Below are 20,326 nucleotides of genomic sequence, written 5' to 3'. Positions count from 1 at the left end.
AAGGTATTTACTTAATTTATATAAATGAAATGGTTGAATTGTAAATTGTAAGTCTTATTTTTTAAAGTTATGACTCAACTCCAAGGATGAATATACAGTTACGTTTGCATGCTAAGAAGCATGCCTTGAAAAAAATAACATTTGGGAAGGTTTATGCTGCCATTTTTGAGAACACTTGTTGATTCAATAATTTTTGCAGCCTCTTGATTCACTGACTATAATTTGATAAACAGTATATGAACTGGTAGTCCCAATGAATTACTAAAAGCCATTTTGAAATGAGACCCACTTGAATAAAATTTTCTTGCCATTGAACTTTCTCTTTAGATATGTCAGTAGGAGGATTTTTCTTAATTATTTCTAATTCTTAAATGAATTTGATTAATAACATAATGTTTTATTTTGATTAACTTTGTGTTAGAGTAAATGTAATAATTTGCAAGTTGGCTCTTCTTATTTTCTTCAGCATGTTACACCGGACAGCTATATTCCATGCCTTGCTGACCTGTGCAAAGCACTGTGGGAAGTTATGCTCAGCTATTATAGGACTATGGAATGGCATGAGAAGCATGACAATGAGAATACCTCTCCTGCTTCTGGTAGGAAATTACTTTGGTTTAAAAGAAAAATTTCATTGTAAATATGCTACATTTCTGGGTTAAGGAGGAAGAAAGGGAACAGCTATTCTTTTATAATTTCAGCGCCTATAATGACCATAAGTTAAATGCTTACCAAAGAAAATGATTCAGCTACTATAAAAGTTCCATTACCTTTGTGGATTAACTTGGCCAAAGGACTTCTGAGTGAGAGATAGTATCAATTTTCAGAAATACGTGCTGATAGCTATAGGACTGAATTTTTAAGAAAGGGCTTACAGATATACACACACACACACATATATAAAATTAGATGTAAACAAGTAAGACATTGGTCTGTAAAATTAATGCTAAATGTTCAATTTTAAATATATTTTGATAAATTTCAAGTTATACTAATAAAGCTAGATTCTAAGAATTAACACGTATACTGATACTTTTCTTTCTGAAAATATAGCAGGACTTAAAAATTTCATTAAAAGTGTTTGAAATATTTATCTTTAAATGAAAAATGAAACTTTAAATTACTATGGTATAGTCAGCTAAATAAAGAACAAATCTTTGAGAAATTAATTATTATATTGAAATTACTTTAATTGTATAATTACATATCTTTAGTGATTATCCTTCAACAATAATTAAGATTATATATTCAGAAACTTTAAAAATTAATAGGTGATTTTATCAGCATATTTTTTTAATCCTCACCCAAAGATATGTTTATTGATTTTTAGCAAGAGAGGAAAGGAGACAGATAGAGAAAGAGAGACAGACAGACATCTCTGTGAGAGAGAAACATCGACTGGTTGCCTCCTGTAGGCTCCCTTATTGGAGCCTTTTTGGTGTACAGAACAGCACTCCAACTAACTGAGCCATCCAGCCAGGGCTCAGCATATTTTAAAATATGGGCAAAATAAATTATAGTGCACTAATTTTTTATATTACATACAATTTAATGTAGGTAGTCAAGTTATTTTAGGAATTTCTAATTTCTAATTGTTTGGTTTCTGTGGTTGGGTGGGTGGAGGAACATAATTTTGGTAGTATAGAAAATATGTTTAATACTTGTCATGACTCATGAGTTCATACATATAGACAGCAAAAAATAAGGGAGGAAAGTTGTATGGAAGGACTTTCATCCTTTTAGAAATGTTGGAGATGGGGGATAAAAGAAGGGAGAGAAAGAGAGAACAGAGAAAAGGAATGTGTACTGAACAGGGTTCTGGATCAGTCTGTTTTTACCCAGTTTCTATACTCTCATCCCTCCGCTGTCTGTCTTGGAGCAATAAGCTTTGCAGTCAGATCCTGGCTTCAAATTTTGACTGCCATGTAATAAGGTGAGAGTCTGAAGAAGTTACTTTATGTTCTCCAGGTCTCAGTTTGCTCCTTAAAATGGTAGGTTGAAAAAACAAAACTAACAAAAAGCCCCATAGGGTTACTTTAAAATTTAGAGAAAATATAAAGTGCTTATTTATACTGGTTGTTGTTAATATCATCAAAGGAAATGGATCAAGAATAATTATAATAATAATGGAATGGACCTGGCTGCTGTGGCTCAGTGGATTGAGCGTTGGCCTGCGAGCCAAGTGTTGCTGGTTCGATTCCCAGTCAGGGCACATGACTAGGTTGCACGTCAGGTCCCCAGTTGGGGGCGCGAGTGAGAGGCAACTACACAGTGATGTTTCTCTCCCTCTCTTTCTCCTTTCCCCTCTCTCTAAAAATAAATAAATAAATCATTAAAAAAAAAAAAATGAAATGTACATAGGCCTTTTTTTTTAAAAAAAAAAAAATCAGTTTACTTAGGGAATTTCTGGGCTTACTGGGATTCCAGTTTTCCACAAAGTATATCCTGTTTTGGCAGCCTTTATGTTTTTGTAGATGTGGTGACTGTTAACGTTTTCATACCTCTTTTCACTTTACTAAGAGAACAAAGGAAAAGTTTGGAACTAAATTAAGTGTAAGATAAGAGTTCGGGGCCAATATATGTATTTATCATGGTGAAGCCTGTGTTTTACTTCAGGCTAATAATTTACATGTACAGTTGATCCTTGATAACATGGATTTGAACTGCATGGGTCCACTTACATATGGATTTTTTTCAGTAAATACATATAGTACTATAAATGTATTTTCTCTTTTTTAATTATTTTCTTAAAATTTTTATTATAAGAATACAGTATATAATGTATATAACATACAAACTGTTAATCGACTTTTATGTTATCAGGCTTCTGGTCGACAGTAGGCTAAATTGGGGGGGTCAAAAATTGTATGTGGCTTTTCAATACAGGACTGATCAGCACTTCAAATCCCCATGTTGTTCATGTATATCATGTATGTATACATGTGTATGTTTAATGTATGCATTTTCATTGGGGTATAGAGTCAAACTTAGCTCTATTTGAGTCTTATATACAATATTTAGTCCTCTTTGCTAAAATTTCTTGACCCCAATCTGTATACTTTAAGAACATTCAGGACTCTGATTAGTCTGGCAGCCAGCTGACAATATCTAGGACTCTAAAAAGTCATTTGTTCACCTGAAAGTAGCTCTTGGGACACTACTCATATCCTAAAACTTTAACATTTTAAAATAAAATTCTAAAGCTGTAGTCGAAACGCACTGCCCCAAGCTGCTGGGTTGCTGCTGGGTTCCTAATAGCCAGACCATACGGATAATAAGGCTTCGGCTTTAGGAGTGGTGAGAGTGCATTAGGCACGCTTCTGGGGCCTGGCTTGCACAAGGGTCCTTTCTTGGTTACCAGTGGTGCACCCTTCTGGCCTAAAATGAGATAATATCCTCACAGTTTTGTTGTTCCACACAGTTAATTCTCACAAAGGTAGCCTCTTTTAAATATAAATGCATATGTGTATTTTTAGTTGCTTTTAGGGAAAAGTATGTTTTGAAGCAGGTCATTGATCTTGCATGTTGAACTAGACATTGTTAGATTATCTGGAGTGGATAAAAATATTCTGAAAAATATACAATGTTTGTATCATTACCTCACTGAGCAGTTCTGCAATCTGTAATCTTGTTCACATGAAGATTAATTGATAATGGGGTTAATTGGTCCTGCAGTGCTGTGGTAGTAGGGAGTACATGAGTCATTGAGAACCTGATCTCTCTGATCACACTATTCAACTTGCAATCCCAGTTCCAATCCCATGTGAACTAAGTGGTTTTAGGCATAAGTACTTAATGTTTCAGGTTCTAGGTTTACCTGTCTTAACAAATGAGTTTAATCCTAATAACCTATTTTTTGACATTGCTTTGTTTATTTAAGTATTGAACATATTTTCTGTATTTACATAGGCTTACAATATATGAGAGTCCACATGAGATTGTTGAAAACAAAAATGTTATGACACAAATTAAAAAAAAAACATATCTTTTATTTTCAGAAGGGAGTAATATGATGAGTACTGATGAAACTAATTTTGATCGTGGCTATATTAAAAAGAAATTAGAACATGGACTTACACGAATATGGCAGGTTTGGTTTTTAAAAACTTTTTTTAAAAACAAATGCAATAGAAACCTTCATGTCGAAATTGTTTTAGAAATTCAGTGTTTACATTTTCTGTATTTATTTGTATTTGCATATTTAATCATATTTTTCTTTGGAATAAGTCTATCATTTAATTTAATTTCTGTAATTCAGTTGACAATTCTATTTGATTACACATGGTAGTAGAAAAAGTCTTCTAATTTGAAAATCTCCATTGGAAATATTTGTTTTCCTAAATTAAATTTTTGTTTTTAGTGTGCTAGCAAATGTATGTTTTTCTTAAATAAATTGCTTACTTATTGAGATACTCTATTTTTATTTTATGTATTGTGTTTTCTATTAATTTTAAACTAAAAAGGATAACTAAGTGACATACTTGGGTTAGAATCTAATATAGAATGAAGAATTTTTTTCTATGTCAATTATTTTTTGTGCCTTGAGAGAATCTTACCTGTTTGTTGGCTAAGTGTATACCTTCTTCAGCTTTTCTTTTGCAGTTTAGTAGCTCAGTTGTTATCAGATATTATATTTGTCAATTTATTAAAATTTGTTATATCCTAAGTAAAAGTGTAATTTCTTTGGAGATAACTTTTTTTTTCCTTCTTCTTCTTTTCATTTTGTAATGAAGCTGATATTTACTTTGACTTTATTTAGTTTTATGGGATTTCTTTTAAAAAATTATTTAGGTAAATACAGGATGGGGCAAAAGTAGGTTTACAGTTGTTTGTATAATACAATAATTAATAAATAGTAATACAAGAATAAACTTTCACATACAGCTGTAAACTACTTTTGCCCCACTCTGTATATACTGAAACAAATTTTCTCAAGAACCATATAGCAATTAATAATTTAGTGCTCTTCTAACTTTTTTACTTTACAGTGGATATGCTATATGAATTTTAATTTAATATTTAAAATATATTCATGTGATAGTTGTAAGAGCTTCAACTTCTGTATTTTCTGATATGACCATATTAAACTAATTTTTAATTTACCATTTTTATGAGTGTTATGTATAATGGAAAGGGAAATCTCATACTCATTTAAAATACATCCAGGTTCAAATATGAGTTTTTTTCTGATTTAGTCTTGCTAATAGACTCTAAACGTACTTCGCTGAAATTGTATTTAGAATCCATTGATTTTCTGGTAATTCATTGTACTTTGAAATATTGACCTGGCATTTTATATAGCTAGTTTCCATTTAGTCAGGCAACCTGATATTATTCCTAATAGAAGAAAATCTATTAATATACAGTTTGGTAACGTACTTATTCAAGCATTTGGCCAGGTTAACAAAGTTTTCATTCTTTTGAGAATGTATGAATTATTATGTTGTAGATTTCAAACCTTAGAATATCTTCACCTCCACCATTCTGAGGTCCCTTTTGCATCCCCAGCCCCAATTCTCAGAAAGTTTCAGAACAGGACTTTACGTACTTTAGGAACTCATTGAGTATTTGTTAAATTGAAATCACAGGGCTCAATGCAATTGAAAAGAGCGAAAGCTCTGAAAAACAAATGTTCTTTGATAACACATTTAGCAGGCAAAACCTGACCTGAATTGAATTCCTTTGGCAGCAGAACCTGACCAGTTTATCATTAGGCTTTTTATAGTATTTATTTATCCCATTAAACCTTCATATATGACAGGAATATTTGTGTGATCTTTAAAGATTTTACTTATTTGTAGAGAGAGGGGAAAGAAGGGAGAAGGAGAAGGAGAGAAATATCGATGTGCGAAAGAGAGTCTATTGGTTGCCCCTTGCATTCCCCCAAGTGGGACCTGGCCCACAATCCAGGCATGTCCTGACCAGGAATCGAACCAGCTACCTTTCAGTGTATGGGACAATGCCCAACCCACTGAGCTACACCAGTCAGGGCAATGTGTTTTATTTTGGGATACTGCCCCCTACCCCACTGGGAGTGTTATATAATTTATGCTATACATACCACAGCACACTTCTCACATCTGAAATCATCCACATTGCAAAGCAAAAGTGAGCATGTGACAATTTGTAGACATTTGTCATAAGTATATTATAGAGGTAATGATAAATGATGATTGAAAAGCATAAAAAGATATTTAACCTTTCTGACATAAAATTGAACTCAAAATCATAACCGTTTTTATTTTTGATCTGAAAAACTTTTAGAATATTGTGGCAAATTTCCCATACATTTTGACTCAACTAGAATTTTTAAATATAAAAGGCTGCATCACTTAAGCAGTGTGGAAGACACTAATCATGGATTTGAGAACACGGTGGTGAATGCATGCATGGTCCTTGACCTCCTAGAGCATACAGACCTAATCATATGACAGTTTTGGTCTTCCAAGACTTTCTTTTTCATCTTTAAATATTTGATATATGAGAAGTGGCATTTTAAAAATGCCCATTATTAATTTCTTTTTACTGTAGAAAATTAGGGTTACAATTTTTCTACTTTTTGTGCATTTGAGGTATGCTTTACATCTTAGTATGCTGCCCACTTTTAAAATTCTTTGGGTATTCGAAACTACTTTTTATTGGGAACTAGATTCTACATGTATTTAAAGAAAGCTTATTATACTATTTTAATCTGTATCCTATTTTGTTTTGTTTTGTTTTCTTGGTCTGTGCAATTCTGAGTGAGGAGTTTTAATCTTCCAGAATTATTGTAGTTTTGCCCGGTTTTTCTTTTATTTCTAAAAGCTTTTGCTTTTTTATACTTGGAAGCTATGTTGATTGATGCTTCTATGCTAATAACCACTTTATTTACCTTCTTTGTACATAATTTCCTTCATTAATTTAAAAAACAGTAGTTTTTTTGTCCTAAGGCATTTGCTAAGAATTCTAATTTGTTTTATTATTACGATTGCTACTTTATTTGGTTCATATTTCCCTGGTAAATCTTTGACCATCTCTTTATTTTAAATGGTTTTGGATAGGGTTTTAGTTGTGTCTCCAATAAACGTAAAAAAAAACAACTTTTTTTCAGGACAGAGACTTTATCTTTTAATATGGCAGTTGAATCTGTTTGTACTTCTATTAGTGTTTTAATTCATATTTCACTCATTTTTAGAGAAGTGAATGTTTAAAAATCTATTATTCATTTGTGAAATATTTGCTTGTGTTTTTGTCTCATAGGTTCTAAATAAATTATATGAGAAATGAGTAATCCTTTGTATATAATGTCTATTTTCAATATGCAGATGGTTAAGATTTTTTATGAGGTCAAACTATTGACCTTTGTTCTTTGTGACTTACATTACATTTATTCCTAAAATGTTCTTTCCTCTGTAGAGCTCAGATAAATATTTATCTGATAATTATAAATATATTTATTTAAACTTTGTAATAATTGCTATGTCCCTAATACATAGAGTGCTGCGTAGAATACTTAGTAGGTATGCAGATATTTTTGCTTTATTGAATTTTTAATCTTTTGAAACATACAAAAACATATTTATTTAATGCATTTATATTGCTTTTGTTATATGATACAAAGAGAGGACACCCCGGCCCCCCAATCTAGTTAGTTTTTCCTTCACTACTATAGCTGGATAATCTTTTACTTCCCTCTTTATTTATGACTCTTCTTTGTAGAAAGGTAGAGTGAAAAGAGTAGACTTGGAAGGCAGATAGACCTGGCTTCAAGTCTTAGCTTTGTCATTCACTTAAGTTTCTCTCCTTTTAGGGGAATAATATATGCTTGCTCAACAGGAGTGTTTTAGGATTAACAATTATACATATGTAAAGTTCTTATAATGATTGAAAAAAAGTGAATAATCAGAAACTGGCTTTTACTACTGTTTACTAAGCTCTAGTGTATATGTTAGTACTATTTCTGGGTTATTTGTTCTATTACATTGATTTCTCTGTATATTGCTAGTATTCTTTAAAAAAAGTTTTTAATATATTTAATACAGGTAGTAAAGTCCTCTAACATTACTTACAACTTTTATTCCATCTTCTCAAAGCTTTATTTTTTAAAAAGAAATTATTGCCTATGCATTATTTCTGGTGAATTTTAGAATAGTTATTTGGAAGAAAAGTCTTGGTTGTGATTTTAGTTAGATTTTCTTTGAACCTCTCTCTATTAATGAGGATAAATTGCCATCTTTACATTATTTAGTTATCATCCTGTTCCTTGACTTGCAATTTATTGAAATTTCTTTTGAATCCCATAAGAGGTGCTAGATTTTTATAGGTCTGATATTTCTTATTAAAGTTATTTCTAAATATATTTTTAATATCTAAATATTTTAAGTGAAATCTCCCCATTTTAAGGTGCTCCAATAGGTATACATGAAAACTATTTTTTTTATATATTATCTTGTATATAATCACGTCAATTGTTGTCATTAAGTCTAATTATTTTGAATTGATTATTTTGGGGTTTCTAGCCTAGTAAGTTATGCATAAATAACGATTGTTATCTTCATATCATGATGAGGATATAATTCCTATCTCACACGTGGGGGTGTATGTATTAATAGTGATGATCATAGACATTATAATATTATATTTGATGTTCATGGAATTGTCTCTGTGATGTTACCCTAAGGATATTGGCTATTGGCCTAAATAGATATTCTTTATCAAGTATGTATTTGTCTCATTTTGATGTATAACAATAAAATAAATGGTTCTAAGGACTTATTTTCTATAATTTGGCTTTACTTGAAATTTTTTTTTTTTTTAAACAGGATGTTCAGCTGAAAGTAAAAACCTACTTGCTTGGAACTGATCTGTCTATATTCAAATATGATGATTTCATCTTTGTTTTGGATATAATCAGCAGGTAGTGTTTGAGATCTTCTTGTCTTTTATTTAATTTGATTCATTCAACCATGATGAAATCATGGTTTGTTTTTTCATGGAAATGAAGATAATTGAACATTCATAATTTAATTTCTGCTGGGTTTGTGTGTGACTCTTTAAATATTTCTGCCCTTCAGATGTTTATAAGCCATAATGGATTTGTGATCTTTAGAATTTCTTCAGACATCCGAATTTCATATTTATTATCTTTGAAAAAGATGATCTGGACTTCTTACTTTATTTACTATAAAAAGGATGTTGCTAAAATTTTTATAAATCTTTTTATTCAACTAGGTTAATGCAAGTTGGAGAAGAATTTTGTGGTAGCAAGTCTGAAGTTTTGCAAGAGTCTATTAGAAAGCAAAGTGTCAATTATTTTAAGAACTACCACAGGTAAGAACTTTAATAAAATATGGACAGACTTATTTAGATGTTTAGAATACTTTTGTCGAATGCTTATTAATTTGTAGCATTAACTAGTTTAAAACAATTATGTTATAATTTGAAAGTATGTGTTCTTTGTAGCTCTGTTATTATGGTTCAGGATTTTTTACCAAAAATCTTATAAAACATTCTCATTACTTACTTATTTTCAATTTTAATATATTCTTTGTCTTGAAGGTCCCAAAATATTGAACTAATTATTGAACTGATCTCTTTGTGGGTGAAAGATGATGATTACATCAGGGTTCACCAAAAGGTTCTGGCCACTACTCCGTCCCTGAATATGTGATGTGAGCTAGTAAGAAAGTTAAGTCAGCAGAGGCGGTACTCAGTGAGGGGGCACTTGACTGCATCTGCCTTTTAAGAGTAAGAAGGCTTCTAGAGAAGAGGGCATGAGATTCACAATGTAGCCACAAAGTGAAGATTGTGTACTACATTGCTTTGCAGAACAATCACTACTAACTTTAATAAGAGTGACTAGGAATGGTTTTGGGAAGGAAGGAAGGTGGGAAATACTGTTCATAAAGCAATGTGATTATTTGCTTAAAACAGCATTAAACTGAGAGAGCTAACATATATTAGACTTTGGCAGAAGCTGAACTCTACTGTAATCCTTACAAACATTTTATTGTTTCAGCTGAGCTCTGTCTTACTTTTTATTCTGTATTTTTAAAGTTCAGTTTTGATTTTGTTGTTTCTATTTGGTGCCAGGGAGAGTAGGAATTGAAATTTTACTTTCCTTGTTTGAAGACAACACCATGTCACGGTGATATTTGCCATGTCAGAGGAGAGATTATGGGACATTAAACCATTGACTAATGAATTATGAAGTATGTTAAAGTACACATTTTCTGTTTTCTGTGTTAATTGTAAACTATTAAATATTTGTTTTGAAAGAAAATTTAAATCAATCCTGTACCAAAGCAGAGACTTTGAGTTTTATAATTTAATGAAGAGAATGTTTAAAAATTAAAAACATTTTTTAATTGGTTAAACCTCAGGAAAACAGTGGTAAGGCAACAACATGAAACTCTAACACCATCTTTATTTAAAACTTCCTTTTTTGTTAAAACCTGAGCCCTACTAAAACTGAAGGCCTGGCTTGTGCAAATTGCTATACAAAAGAAGCAGGGTCTTTTAATTATAGAGAGGAAAGGATAAGGAACTCTGAAGAAGCCAGAAGCTTTACTGATTCTGTCAGAACAAAGGTGTGCCAGATTCCATTGTCCAAAGATTGCTTTATATTCAACAGGACAACTGGGAGACCTTTCAGTGTTTCTAGTGACTGACTGCAAGATGTGTGCAGTGCAAAAACTGACTTATTTAATTGTCTTCATTTTGCATTTTCTTTACTTATTGTCAAAATGTGTCTGTCATCTGTGGCAAGCAGGTATGTGCATTTCTAGACTCTGGTCAAAAGGGAGATTCCTCACAAGCATTCACTATGATGAAATTAGGGAATATAGAAATGAATTATTGAATTTTTCCAAAAACTCAACATTGTAATGGGTTTATCTTAGAACCATTTGTTAAACTTGGTTCCCACAGAAGAAGCTGTGCTGTACTGTGCTCTGGCATCGGACAAACCATTCAGCCCCTCTGGGCTGTGGTTCCATCAGCTGCAATGCAGGCGGTCGTTGGACTAACGGGTCTTCATACATGTTGCCTGTAGATCTTGCCCTTTTCTTTCCTGCCTTGTATATTGTAAATATTGGAATAGACCAGAAGTAAAGCTTTTCTTTATTTTTTAGTATTCTCTTTCCCCAAAGTTTCCTCAACGCTCAACATGTTTTGAAGTATATGTGTTCTTTAAATGAAGCATGATAAATTTGACAGGTGGTTTAGAAGTGATGTCCATGTGCATCTGTTGAATTGACAAAAAGTCATTACATTACCTAGTGATGAATTTAAATCCACTAAATTCCAATTTACTATCTCCTTCACCAAGTCACAGCACATAAATACCGACAAAGAATATGAAACATGGTGAAATAGAGATCAAATGTTTAATTTTGTTAATAAATGTTTAAATGTCCTTAGAATTTGTTCATGGTTTTCTATTGTCAATTAGGGCTCTTGAGAATGAAGAAATTCTGGAACCAAATTATTCTGATTTGGAGTCCATTTAGACTATTGGTTTGAAGTTGTAGTCATGATAAAAAGGTGAAAATAGAAGCGTTTTACTCTTTGGTGGAACATTCATGTTGAAGTATACTCATGTTGCTTATGGTAGTTGCATTAAAGTTTGCATACCATTATATTTTTCTAGGACAAACTAATATGAGCATTTGAAGGAACAACAGTCTCCATCAATGTGAATTCTTATCTTTCAAAAATATAAGTTTTATTTCTTTATGTTCAAGTTCTAAGTTTGTGTATATCCAAAGCTATCATTCTTCTGCTCTGTGTTGCAGAATTCCCCCAAAAGCAGATAATCTAAACAGCAGTGGCAGAAATTATACAGCTATGTATAATTGCCGAAGCATTCTATTTAACAAAAAATGGAATTTATTTATAAAAAATTGTATATGTATTCTTACATGTTTAAACTTCAGTCACCTTCAAAGTACTTTTCATTTGATGCAATACACCTGTTGAAATGTTTTTCCATGACTCAAAACAGTTTTTGAACTCTTTGATTTTGATGCCTTTTAGTTCTTCTGCCATTTTTTTGTTTCTCCTCTTCCACACTGGCAGCACGTTTCCCTTTGGGGACTTTTTTCATCTGGGGAAATAAAAAAGAAGTTCCTCGGGATGAGATCAGGTGAATAGGGAGGGTCAGGCACAGTGTTTCTGCTATTTTTCGTCACACTCAGTGTCTTGTGGGAGGTACACTCATAAATTATCCATCGTGAAATGGGCAAGTGCATTGAGTCTTCAAAAAAATTTATTGAAGCTGAATGCGCCCTCACAACACCAGCTGGTACACTGATATAGATGGGTTCCTAGAGCACCTACCTAACAGGGGAAGTCTGTACTACTGGGGGCCCGTCCTTCAGAAGATAATACTGGTTTTTGAGGGTTGCCCTTCATTTTTTGTTTGGTAATTACTTTAATAATCAAAGTTCATAAAATGTTTTCAAGGATACTAAAGGTACATTGATTGATATTAGAGGAGGGGAGAGGTCACCTTACTTTTAGGGAGAAAAACTCCCCTTGGCTGAGTAGGAAAGGTTTATTCCTTAAGTATCTTTGAAGTGTGTGTTTCTAGGATCAAGTTTATCCGTATATTTATCTTTGTTTTCTGTCTGGACCAGGTGGTTTATTCATTACTCTTCTTTTTGAATGTTAGACTGATATATTCTAGAACTGATATTCTATTTACCCCCATATATTCTCTGAAAAATGATTTTCTTTTTTTTAAGGCTTCATAGAGAGTAGTAACTAAATTAGCAACAACAACAACAAAAAACAAACACTTTTTTTAATGTTAGATCTCAGAAAGAAATTTTTTAAATAAAGAAAAAAACCCTAACAAATATAATAGCTTCAATTTACAAGTATCCAAGCATAAATTTTAGCTACTGTTGTTGAAAAACAAACTTCCTGAAATTTTTAGCATTATTTCATGTATTCTGAGAGTCAGGAATTTAGGCAGGGTTCAACTCAGTTATTCTGTGTTCCTTGTAACATTAAGTGGTTCTCAGCAGGTGGAAGGGTTTGTCTAAGGGTCTGTGATGGCTTTACTTGTACCTTGGAGGAGATGGCTGCATTTGTTAGCTAGAGTACCTGCATGTGGCCTCTCCAGTATGGTGATCTCAGGATATTGGACTTCTTACATGGTAGATGACTTCCCATAGAACTAGCTTTCCAAGACAACCAAGAAGAGGCTGTGTGGCCTTTTCTGGTGTAGGCTCAGAAGTCTTGCAGTCATTCTACACACAAACGCAATGATAGTGGGTAGACCAATATTGAGTTCCTTACTTAATACTGTGCTATTGATTTCCAATTTTCTGCTTGCTGGTACAGATTTTGGGGCAGAGTAGTGCCATCAGTGGCCTTGGGTTCCCGTGTCTGCTGTGCTACTCACTAACTTTGCTCCTCCCCAAGTGATTCTAACCATTTTTTTTACTTCAAGCAAGTTCCTCCTTTTAAAACAATGTGAAAGACTTATATTGGATATTCTACCTTCCTTAAATTCAGTTTTGGAACTTACCTTTTATTGCCTTAAGTCTTTTATCAGGTTAAGTAAAAGATCTGATTTTTACACAAGTTCTGATTTGTTGATGTTTTTCCTTTCAAGCTTATAGTGAAAGCGTGCCTCTTGTAAACAGTATATAGTTTGGCCTTATTTTGTTTTCTTGTTGTTTTTAAACTTAATCTGATGATTTGTGTGTTCTGATTTAACTGTTCTTTCCATTTCATGAATTATATTTATTGGTATAATTGGGTTTAAATCCATCATATTGCTGTTTGATTTCTAAAATATAGGTTTTTATTTTTCATTTATTTTTTTTCTCTTCCTGCTCTCTTTTGGATTGACCATGTGTATTATTAATTTTTATATCATTTTTTTCTCAGCTTTTAAAAATATGTTCTTCTGGTGGTTACCATCTTTACATTTCAGTATGCATTCCTGTTCTATTATAGTCAGTCTTAGGTCAGCACCTATACTTCCAGAAGAGTGTGAGAACCAACTTTGTAATGATATTTACCTTTTTTTACCCTGTTAGTGTTTTTGTCATATACTTTTTACTTTCTATATTTTTATACTTTTTAATGTGTAGGGTTAACTAAGCTTTTTCAGTTTGTGAGTTGTTATCCTTTATCACAGTAATAGTTTTATGTTATTATGTAGTAGATTACCATGAATTTAGCAGCTTAAAAGAACACCTATTTACTATCTCACAGTTCTGTAGGTTAGACTTTTGGATCAGCTTGTCTAGGTCCTCAGCTGAGGGTCTCACAGAGCCAAAATTAATGTGTCAGCTGGACTGGGCTCTTATCTGAACACTGAGGAGCAACCCACATTTAAGCACATTTAGAGTACTGGCAATTTTTTTTTTGTAGCTTTAGGACTGGTGTCCTTATATTGCTAGCTGTTAGCACCTGACCCCTTCCATTTTAAAAGCCAACGATGACATCTCAAATTTTTCTCATGCATGCTTCAATTCTCTCTGATTTCCTCTTCTGCCATTAGGAGAAGAAAAAACAAGCAAACAAACTCTGTTCGGGAAGGGCTCATTCAGTTAGATTAGTTGCACCTGAAAAATTCTCATTTTGATTAACTCAGAGTCAGCTGATTAGTAATCTTAATCACATCTGCAAAATCCCTTTTTGCCATATATTGTAAGGTTATTATTGGGTGATCCTCATCACATTCAGTCCTGGGGATTAGGGTGGACAGTCTTGAGGGGGGCATTTTAGAATTCTGTCTATCTCAATAATTTTTTAAGTAACAGTTTATTGAGATGTAAGTCACATACCCAAAGTACCAAAAATTCACTCCTGTAAAGTGCATAATTTTGCAACAACCTCTATCTAATTTCAGAATATTTTTATCATTCTAAAATAAATAAACCTTGTATTCATTAGTAATCAGTGTTCCCTTCTTGCAGCCTCTGACATTCAATAATCTAGTTTTTGTTTTTATGTATTTGCCTATTCTGGACATTTCATATAAATGGAATCACACACTATGACCTTTTGCGTTTGGCTTTCACTTAGCATAATGTTTTCAAGGTTCATCTATGTCGTAGCCTGTAACAGAACTTCATTCCTTTTTAATGGCTGAATAATATTTCATTGTATAGCTATACCACATTTTCTTTGTTCAGTCCTTGGTAAATGGACATTTAGCTTTTTTTCTTTGGGACTATTATGAATAATTTTGTTGTGAACATACATGTAAAAGTTTTTGCATAGACATATGTTTTCAGTTCTGTGGGTATATACCAAGGAGTGTATGGTAGGCTGAAAAGTGATTTTCTACCTCCTCTCATCCCTCAGAAAATCAGGTTTCAATATCTGGGAACTGTAAATGTTAATTTGGAGAAAGAGTCTTTATAGGTGTTAATAAATTAGTGAGCTTGTAATGATATTATTTTGGATCATCTGTGTGGGCCCAGTCATTTCAGTTAAGAGAGGCTTTTGATACAAACACAGAGGAAGAGACATATGTATACAGGAAAAAAGAAATATGAAGACAGAGTCAGAGATTGTAGTGCTGTGGCCATAAACCAAGGAATGGTGGCAACCACCATAAGCAGGAAGAGGCAAGGGGAACAGATTCTCCCCTAGAATTCTGGAGATCCTGGAGCCATGCTGACACCTTGATTTCAGCCTGGTGATTTTAAATCTCTGGCCTCCAGAACTGTGAGATAATAAGTTTCTGTTGTTTTAAGTCACCTAGTTTGTAGAGTCCCTGGAAACCAATAGAAAGTGGAATTGCTGTGTCATATGGGAACTCTATGTTTAACATTTTGAGGAACTGCCGATCTTTTCCAAAGTGGCTATATCATTACATTTCTACTAGAATTGGATAACGATTCTAATTTCTCCAGTCCTTACAAATACATGCTTCTGTTATCTGTCTCTTTGTTTATAGATATCTTAGTAGGTGTGAAGTGGCATCTCATTATGGTTTGGATTTACATTTCCCCAATGAGTGACAATGTTCAGCGTCTTTTTACGTACTTAATGGTCATTTGTATATCTTCTTTACAAAAATATCTGTTCAGAGCCTTTGCCCATTTTTTAATGGGGTCATTTGTCTATTATTGAATTTTAAGACTTGTAAAGTTTTATAGTTTTAGTTCTTACATTAGGTCAGTGATCCATTTTAGTTAATTTTTGTATATGGTGTGAGGTATGTGCACAGTCACTTGTGTGAAATTTTTGGCCATTACCTCTTCAGATATTGCTTCAATATACTCTGTCCTCTCCATCCAGTTGCATGCATACTAGATGTTTTGACTATGTCTCACATATCTCTTATGATCGTTCCTGTTTCTTCCATTTTTAAAAAAATTTGTGCTTCAGTTTGGATATTTTCTATTGATTATCTATCAAGTTCAGTAATCCTATCTTTTTATCCAATCAGTTTTTAATTTGAGGTATTGTGTTGTTCAGTTATAGCATGTCTATTTGTTGTTGTTTTTAATTGCAATTCTTTGAAATTCTTTCTATTTTGTACATCTTTTTTTCTATTTTATTTAATTTAATTACTATAGTTATTTTAATGTCTTTGCTCGCTCTTATATTTGGAGCATTTTATGCTTTTCACAGGTTTACCCATTTGTTGCCTCTTTATTTTAGAACCTGTAGATTTTTTTTTTTTTTTAAGTATATTTTATTGATTATATTGTTACAATAGTTCCAATTTTTTCCCCTTTGCTCCCCTCCACCCAGCAACCCCCTTCCCCGACATCCCCCCCCAAGTCCATGCCCATTGCTCACGCTTTCATATATTCTTCTTCTTTTTTTTAAAAAATAATTAATTAATTAGTTAAATATTTGAACAATAAAAAATAACAATCCCTCCCTCTCAGACTTAAGACCCTTTACAATCTTATAAAGGACAATGGACGAAGGTCTCGAGCTCCTCTAGCTGCTTCAAGCTGGGCATGGTCGTCGTCCTACCTACCCTTGGGTCAAGAAATCCCTAATAAGAGTGGGGTTGTGGAGGGGAGGGTGGCCTTCCCACAAGGGGAAGGATCGTGCAGACTCCAGGTTGGTTGGCTGTCTCTGGACAACGGCATGCTTGGTTTAACAGGCTGGCATCCTTGTTGTATTCTGGGGGCAACAGGGTTAAAGGACATCATTCAATCCGTAACCACTAGATGACAAAAGACAGGTATTAATTTTTCAATGTCCCACATTAGGGAAAAGAAGGGCTTCTTTAGAGGAAGGTATTCCAGGTACATCTCACCTGTCCAAAACCCTTTTGCCCATTATACTTAGTTTGGACTGAGGGAAATATTTTAGGTTTCCCCCCTCTCAGGCCTCTGGGCTCTTTCTATCCAAGCCATTAGGATAGGAAAGAGAAACCAGTTTTAAAGTGAAGCCCACAGACCACCCCATTCTTCACCAACCCAGCCACTTAGTTCAGCCAAACCATTGAGTCTCTGGAGGCAGCAATGCAGACAGGATTAAGTGAGGCCTATATGTACAGACAATCACTCAGGTAATGAGATCGTAGGCTTATGCCCTTTGAAAACAGAAAACACATGTTAATTTATGTAACATAACCCACACACAAGTTTATAGATCTGTAGGACTGTCTTATCGGAAAGACATCCAGTTGCAAGGCATTTGACATTCTTCTTGCCTGTAAATTAAACATCTTTGATAATGCCACAGATATAGTTTAACTTTCAAATGAAAACAAATTTTAAATGAAAAGGAACTTTAAAGACGGTTAGCTGCACTACTTTATAGTCCGCCACTGGGCATTGTGATCTTCCTTGAATCTTGATTTTTCTCCCTAGGATTACCCTCCTTGTCATTAAAGGGACTGCATTAAGTCCATTTTTAATTTATCCTGTTCATTTGCATAAACACAACAAGAGCAGCAAATGATCACTTGTGATCTTTAGTTTTGCTTTGCTGGAACTTACGCAAGGAACATTTAGGGTGACCTTCAGTCTGCCCTTCAGGGCACAGAAGCTGAGCCACATACCTGGCATTCAGCCTTGCCTGTAAACACCTGTCTTTTCCAGGTCCTCCTGGTTTTCCATTGTGCCTTAAGGTCCCTTCCAGCAATCTTTCAGGAAAACAACCTTCGTTCCTTCCCTGGAAAGATTGCTATGGACCGCTTATCCATCCAAGGTACCAGGCCTTTTATCTCGTGGACTTTTATTACCTTTGAAAGTCAGTCCCAGTTGCTCAGGGCTTTTTGGTAACAACCAAAGCCCAAGCATGTCTCCTTTAGGCATGACATTCCAGTCAAAGTCTTAGTCAAAAAATCGCTATTGACAACTGGTCTTATTAGTTTTATGCAAAGAAACTTAGGTCATTACTTACTTCTTTAGAATGCCAAATTCTGGAGGGATCAGATAGGGAGAAAGTATATACAGTGTGAAGGAAAATCCTTGTCCTTCTAATATTCACTGAACTTGCATTTCTATTCTTTATATTTTTATTTTTTCCCCCCACTAAAAATTTTTCTGTTTGTTTGTTTTTCCATTACAGTTGTCTCACTTTTTTCCCCCTCTTGCTTCTCTGCACCCTTTCCCTCCCTTCTCCCACATTCAGTCCCCACCCAGCTGTCCATGTCCATGGATCATTTATACATGTTCCTTGACTAGACCCTTCCCCTTTTTACCACTTCTCTCCCTCCCATCTCCCCCTTTGTTACTGTTAGTTTATTCCTCGTTTACATACCTCTGGTTCAATTTTGCTCATTTGTTTGTGTTGTTCATTAGTTTCCTTTAACAGGTGATAGCATAAGGTAATTTTCTTTTGTTGCCTGGCTTATTTTGCTAAGCATAATTCTCTCTAGTTCCAATCATGTTGTTGCAAATGGTAGAAGTTCCTTCTTTCTTTCAGTATTTATTCATTGTCATTTTCCCCCTTTGTACTCGTGTTCCTCTCTGTCTCTCTCTGTTTCTTCATCTTCTTAAAGCAGACCCTTTAGCATCTCTTGCAATACTGGTTTGGTGGAGATGTATTCTTTTAACCTTCTTTTGTCTTGGAAACTCCTTATTTCACCTTCCATTTTGAATGAGAGCCTTGCTGGGTAGAGTATTCTTGGTTGTACGCCTTTGTTTTTCATTACTTGGAATATATTTTGCCATTCCCTTCTGGCTTGTAGTGTTTCTGCTGAGAAATCTGATGATAGCCTTATTGGAGCTCCCTTGTATGTTATTAGTTGTTTCTCTCTTGCTGCTTTTAGGATTCTCTCTTTGTCTTTAAATGTTGGCATTTTAATTATGATGTGTCTTGAAGTGGGCCTGTTGGGGTTCATCTTCATTGGGACCCTCTGTGCTTCCTGGACTTGCATGATTCTTTCTCTCTTCATGTTAGGGAAGTTTTCTGTCATTAGTTTTTCAAAGAGGTTTTCTATCCCTTGCTCTTCTTCTTCTCCTTCTGGAATTCCTATGATACGGATATTATTACGTTTCATGTTGTCCTGCAGCTGTCTTAGAGCCTCTTCAGTCTTGTTCAGCCTTTTTTCATTTTGTTGCACTGTCTGTGAGTTTTTGTCTACATTGTCCTCCAGCTCGCTGATCCGATTTTCTGCTTCCTCTAGCCTGTTTTTAATTCCTTCTACTGTGTTCTTCAATTCAGAGATCATATTCTTCATTTCCTCCTGGCTCTTATTGATAGCTTCCATGTCCTTTTTGATGCTGGTATAGTGCTCAGTAAGTTCCTTATAGTTCTTCTGGAGTTCTTTGCAGTTTCCGCTGAGCTCATTGAGCTTCTCCATAATACATGCTTTCAATTCCATATCTGATAGTTGGCTCCCCTCTCTTTCATTTAGCACTCTTTCTGGGGACTCTGCCTTTCCTTTCGATGGGGGGTTGTTTCTCTGTCTCCCCATTTTTGTGACTCCTATTGTTTGTTGGTGCTTCTTAGAATGATCTGCACTTCCTGGATCTGCCCCTGGTGGCGTCAGATCTTGTACCAGTCTGGGCCTAGGCAGCCTGTTGGAGACTTCCAGGGATCTACTGCCTTTGTCTGTCTCCTTTAGTTGATAATCTATTCAATCTGTGATTAGCCGTCAGGCTTAAGGACTATGGGTGTGGCAGCTTAATTCCTGTAGGCAGGGCCTTTGCTTCCCCTCAGGCTGATGCCACTTGGCCGGGAATGGTCTACCCGCAGTACTGGAGATGAGTCAGCACTGGGACCCGGCCGGCTGCTTCCCCAGCTCTCCCCTCAAAGCCACCACACCAAACTCTCCCCAAGCATCTCCAGTCCTCTCTGCCTTTCCTCCGCTTGAGCCCAGGGTAAGTGGGGACCAAAATATCTTTGTATGTGATCCACTTAAGAGCTCTTTTTCTCCGGCTGTTTCTCTCCGGCTAGC

At 34.4% G+C, this 20,326-nt stretch overlaps 1 protein-coding gene across 1 annotated transcript in view; it reads left to right on the top strand.

Moving 5' to 3' along the window:
- The window catches only part of VPS50 (VPS50 subunit of EARP/GARPII complex), a 118,002-nt gene that overhangs the window by 60,922 nt on the left and 36,754 nt on the right, over positions 1 to 20,326 (top strand). The window contains exons 13-16 of the mRNA XM_090287224.1: positions 467 to 599; positions 3,999 to 4,090; positions 8,802 to 8,896; positions 9,211 to 9,309. Of these exons, the coding sequence (XP_090143350.1) occupies positions 467 to 599; positions 3,999 to 4,090; positions 8,802 to 8,896; positions 9,211 to 9,309 (419 nt within the window). The remainder of the gene's footprint in view (positions 1 to 466; positions 600 to 3,998; positions 4,091 to 8,801; positions 8,897 to 9,210; positions 9,310 to 20,326) is intronic.

The sequence above is a fragment of the Furipterus horrens genome, unplaced genomic scaffold (genome assembly GCF_987537825.1).
Source record: "Furipterus horrens unplaced genomic scaffold, mFurHor1.1.pri manual_scaffold_9, whole genome shotgun sequence".
NCBI lineage: Eukaryota > Metazoa > Chordata > Mammalia > Chiroptera > Furipteridae > Furipterus > Furipterus horrens.
Note: the sequence above shows the minus strand (reverse complement) of the source record. Positions and strands in the feature narration are given on the sequence as shown.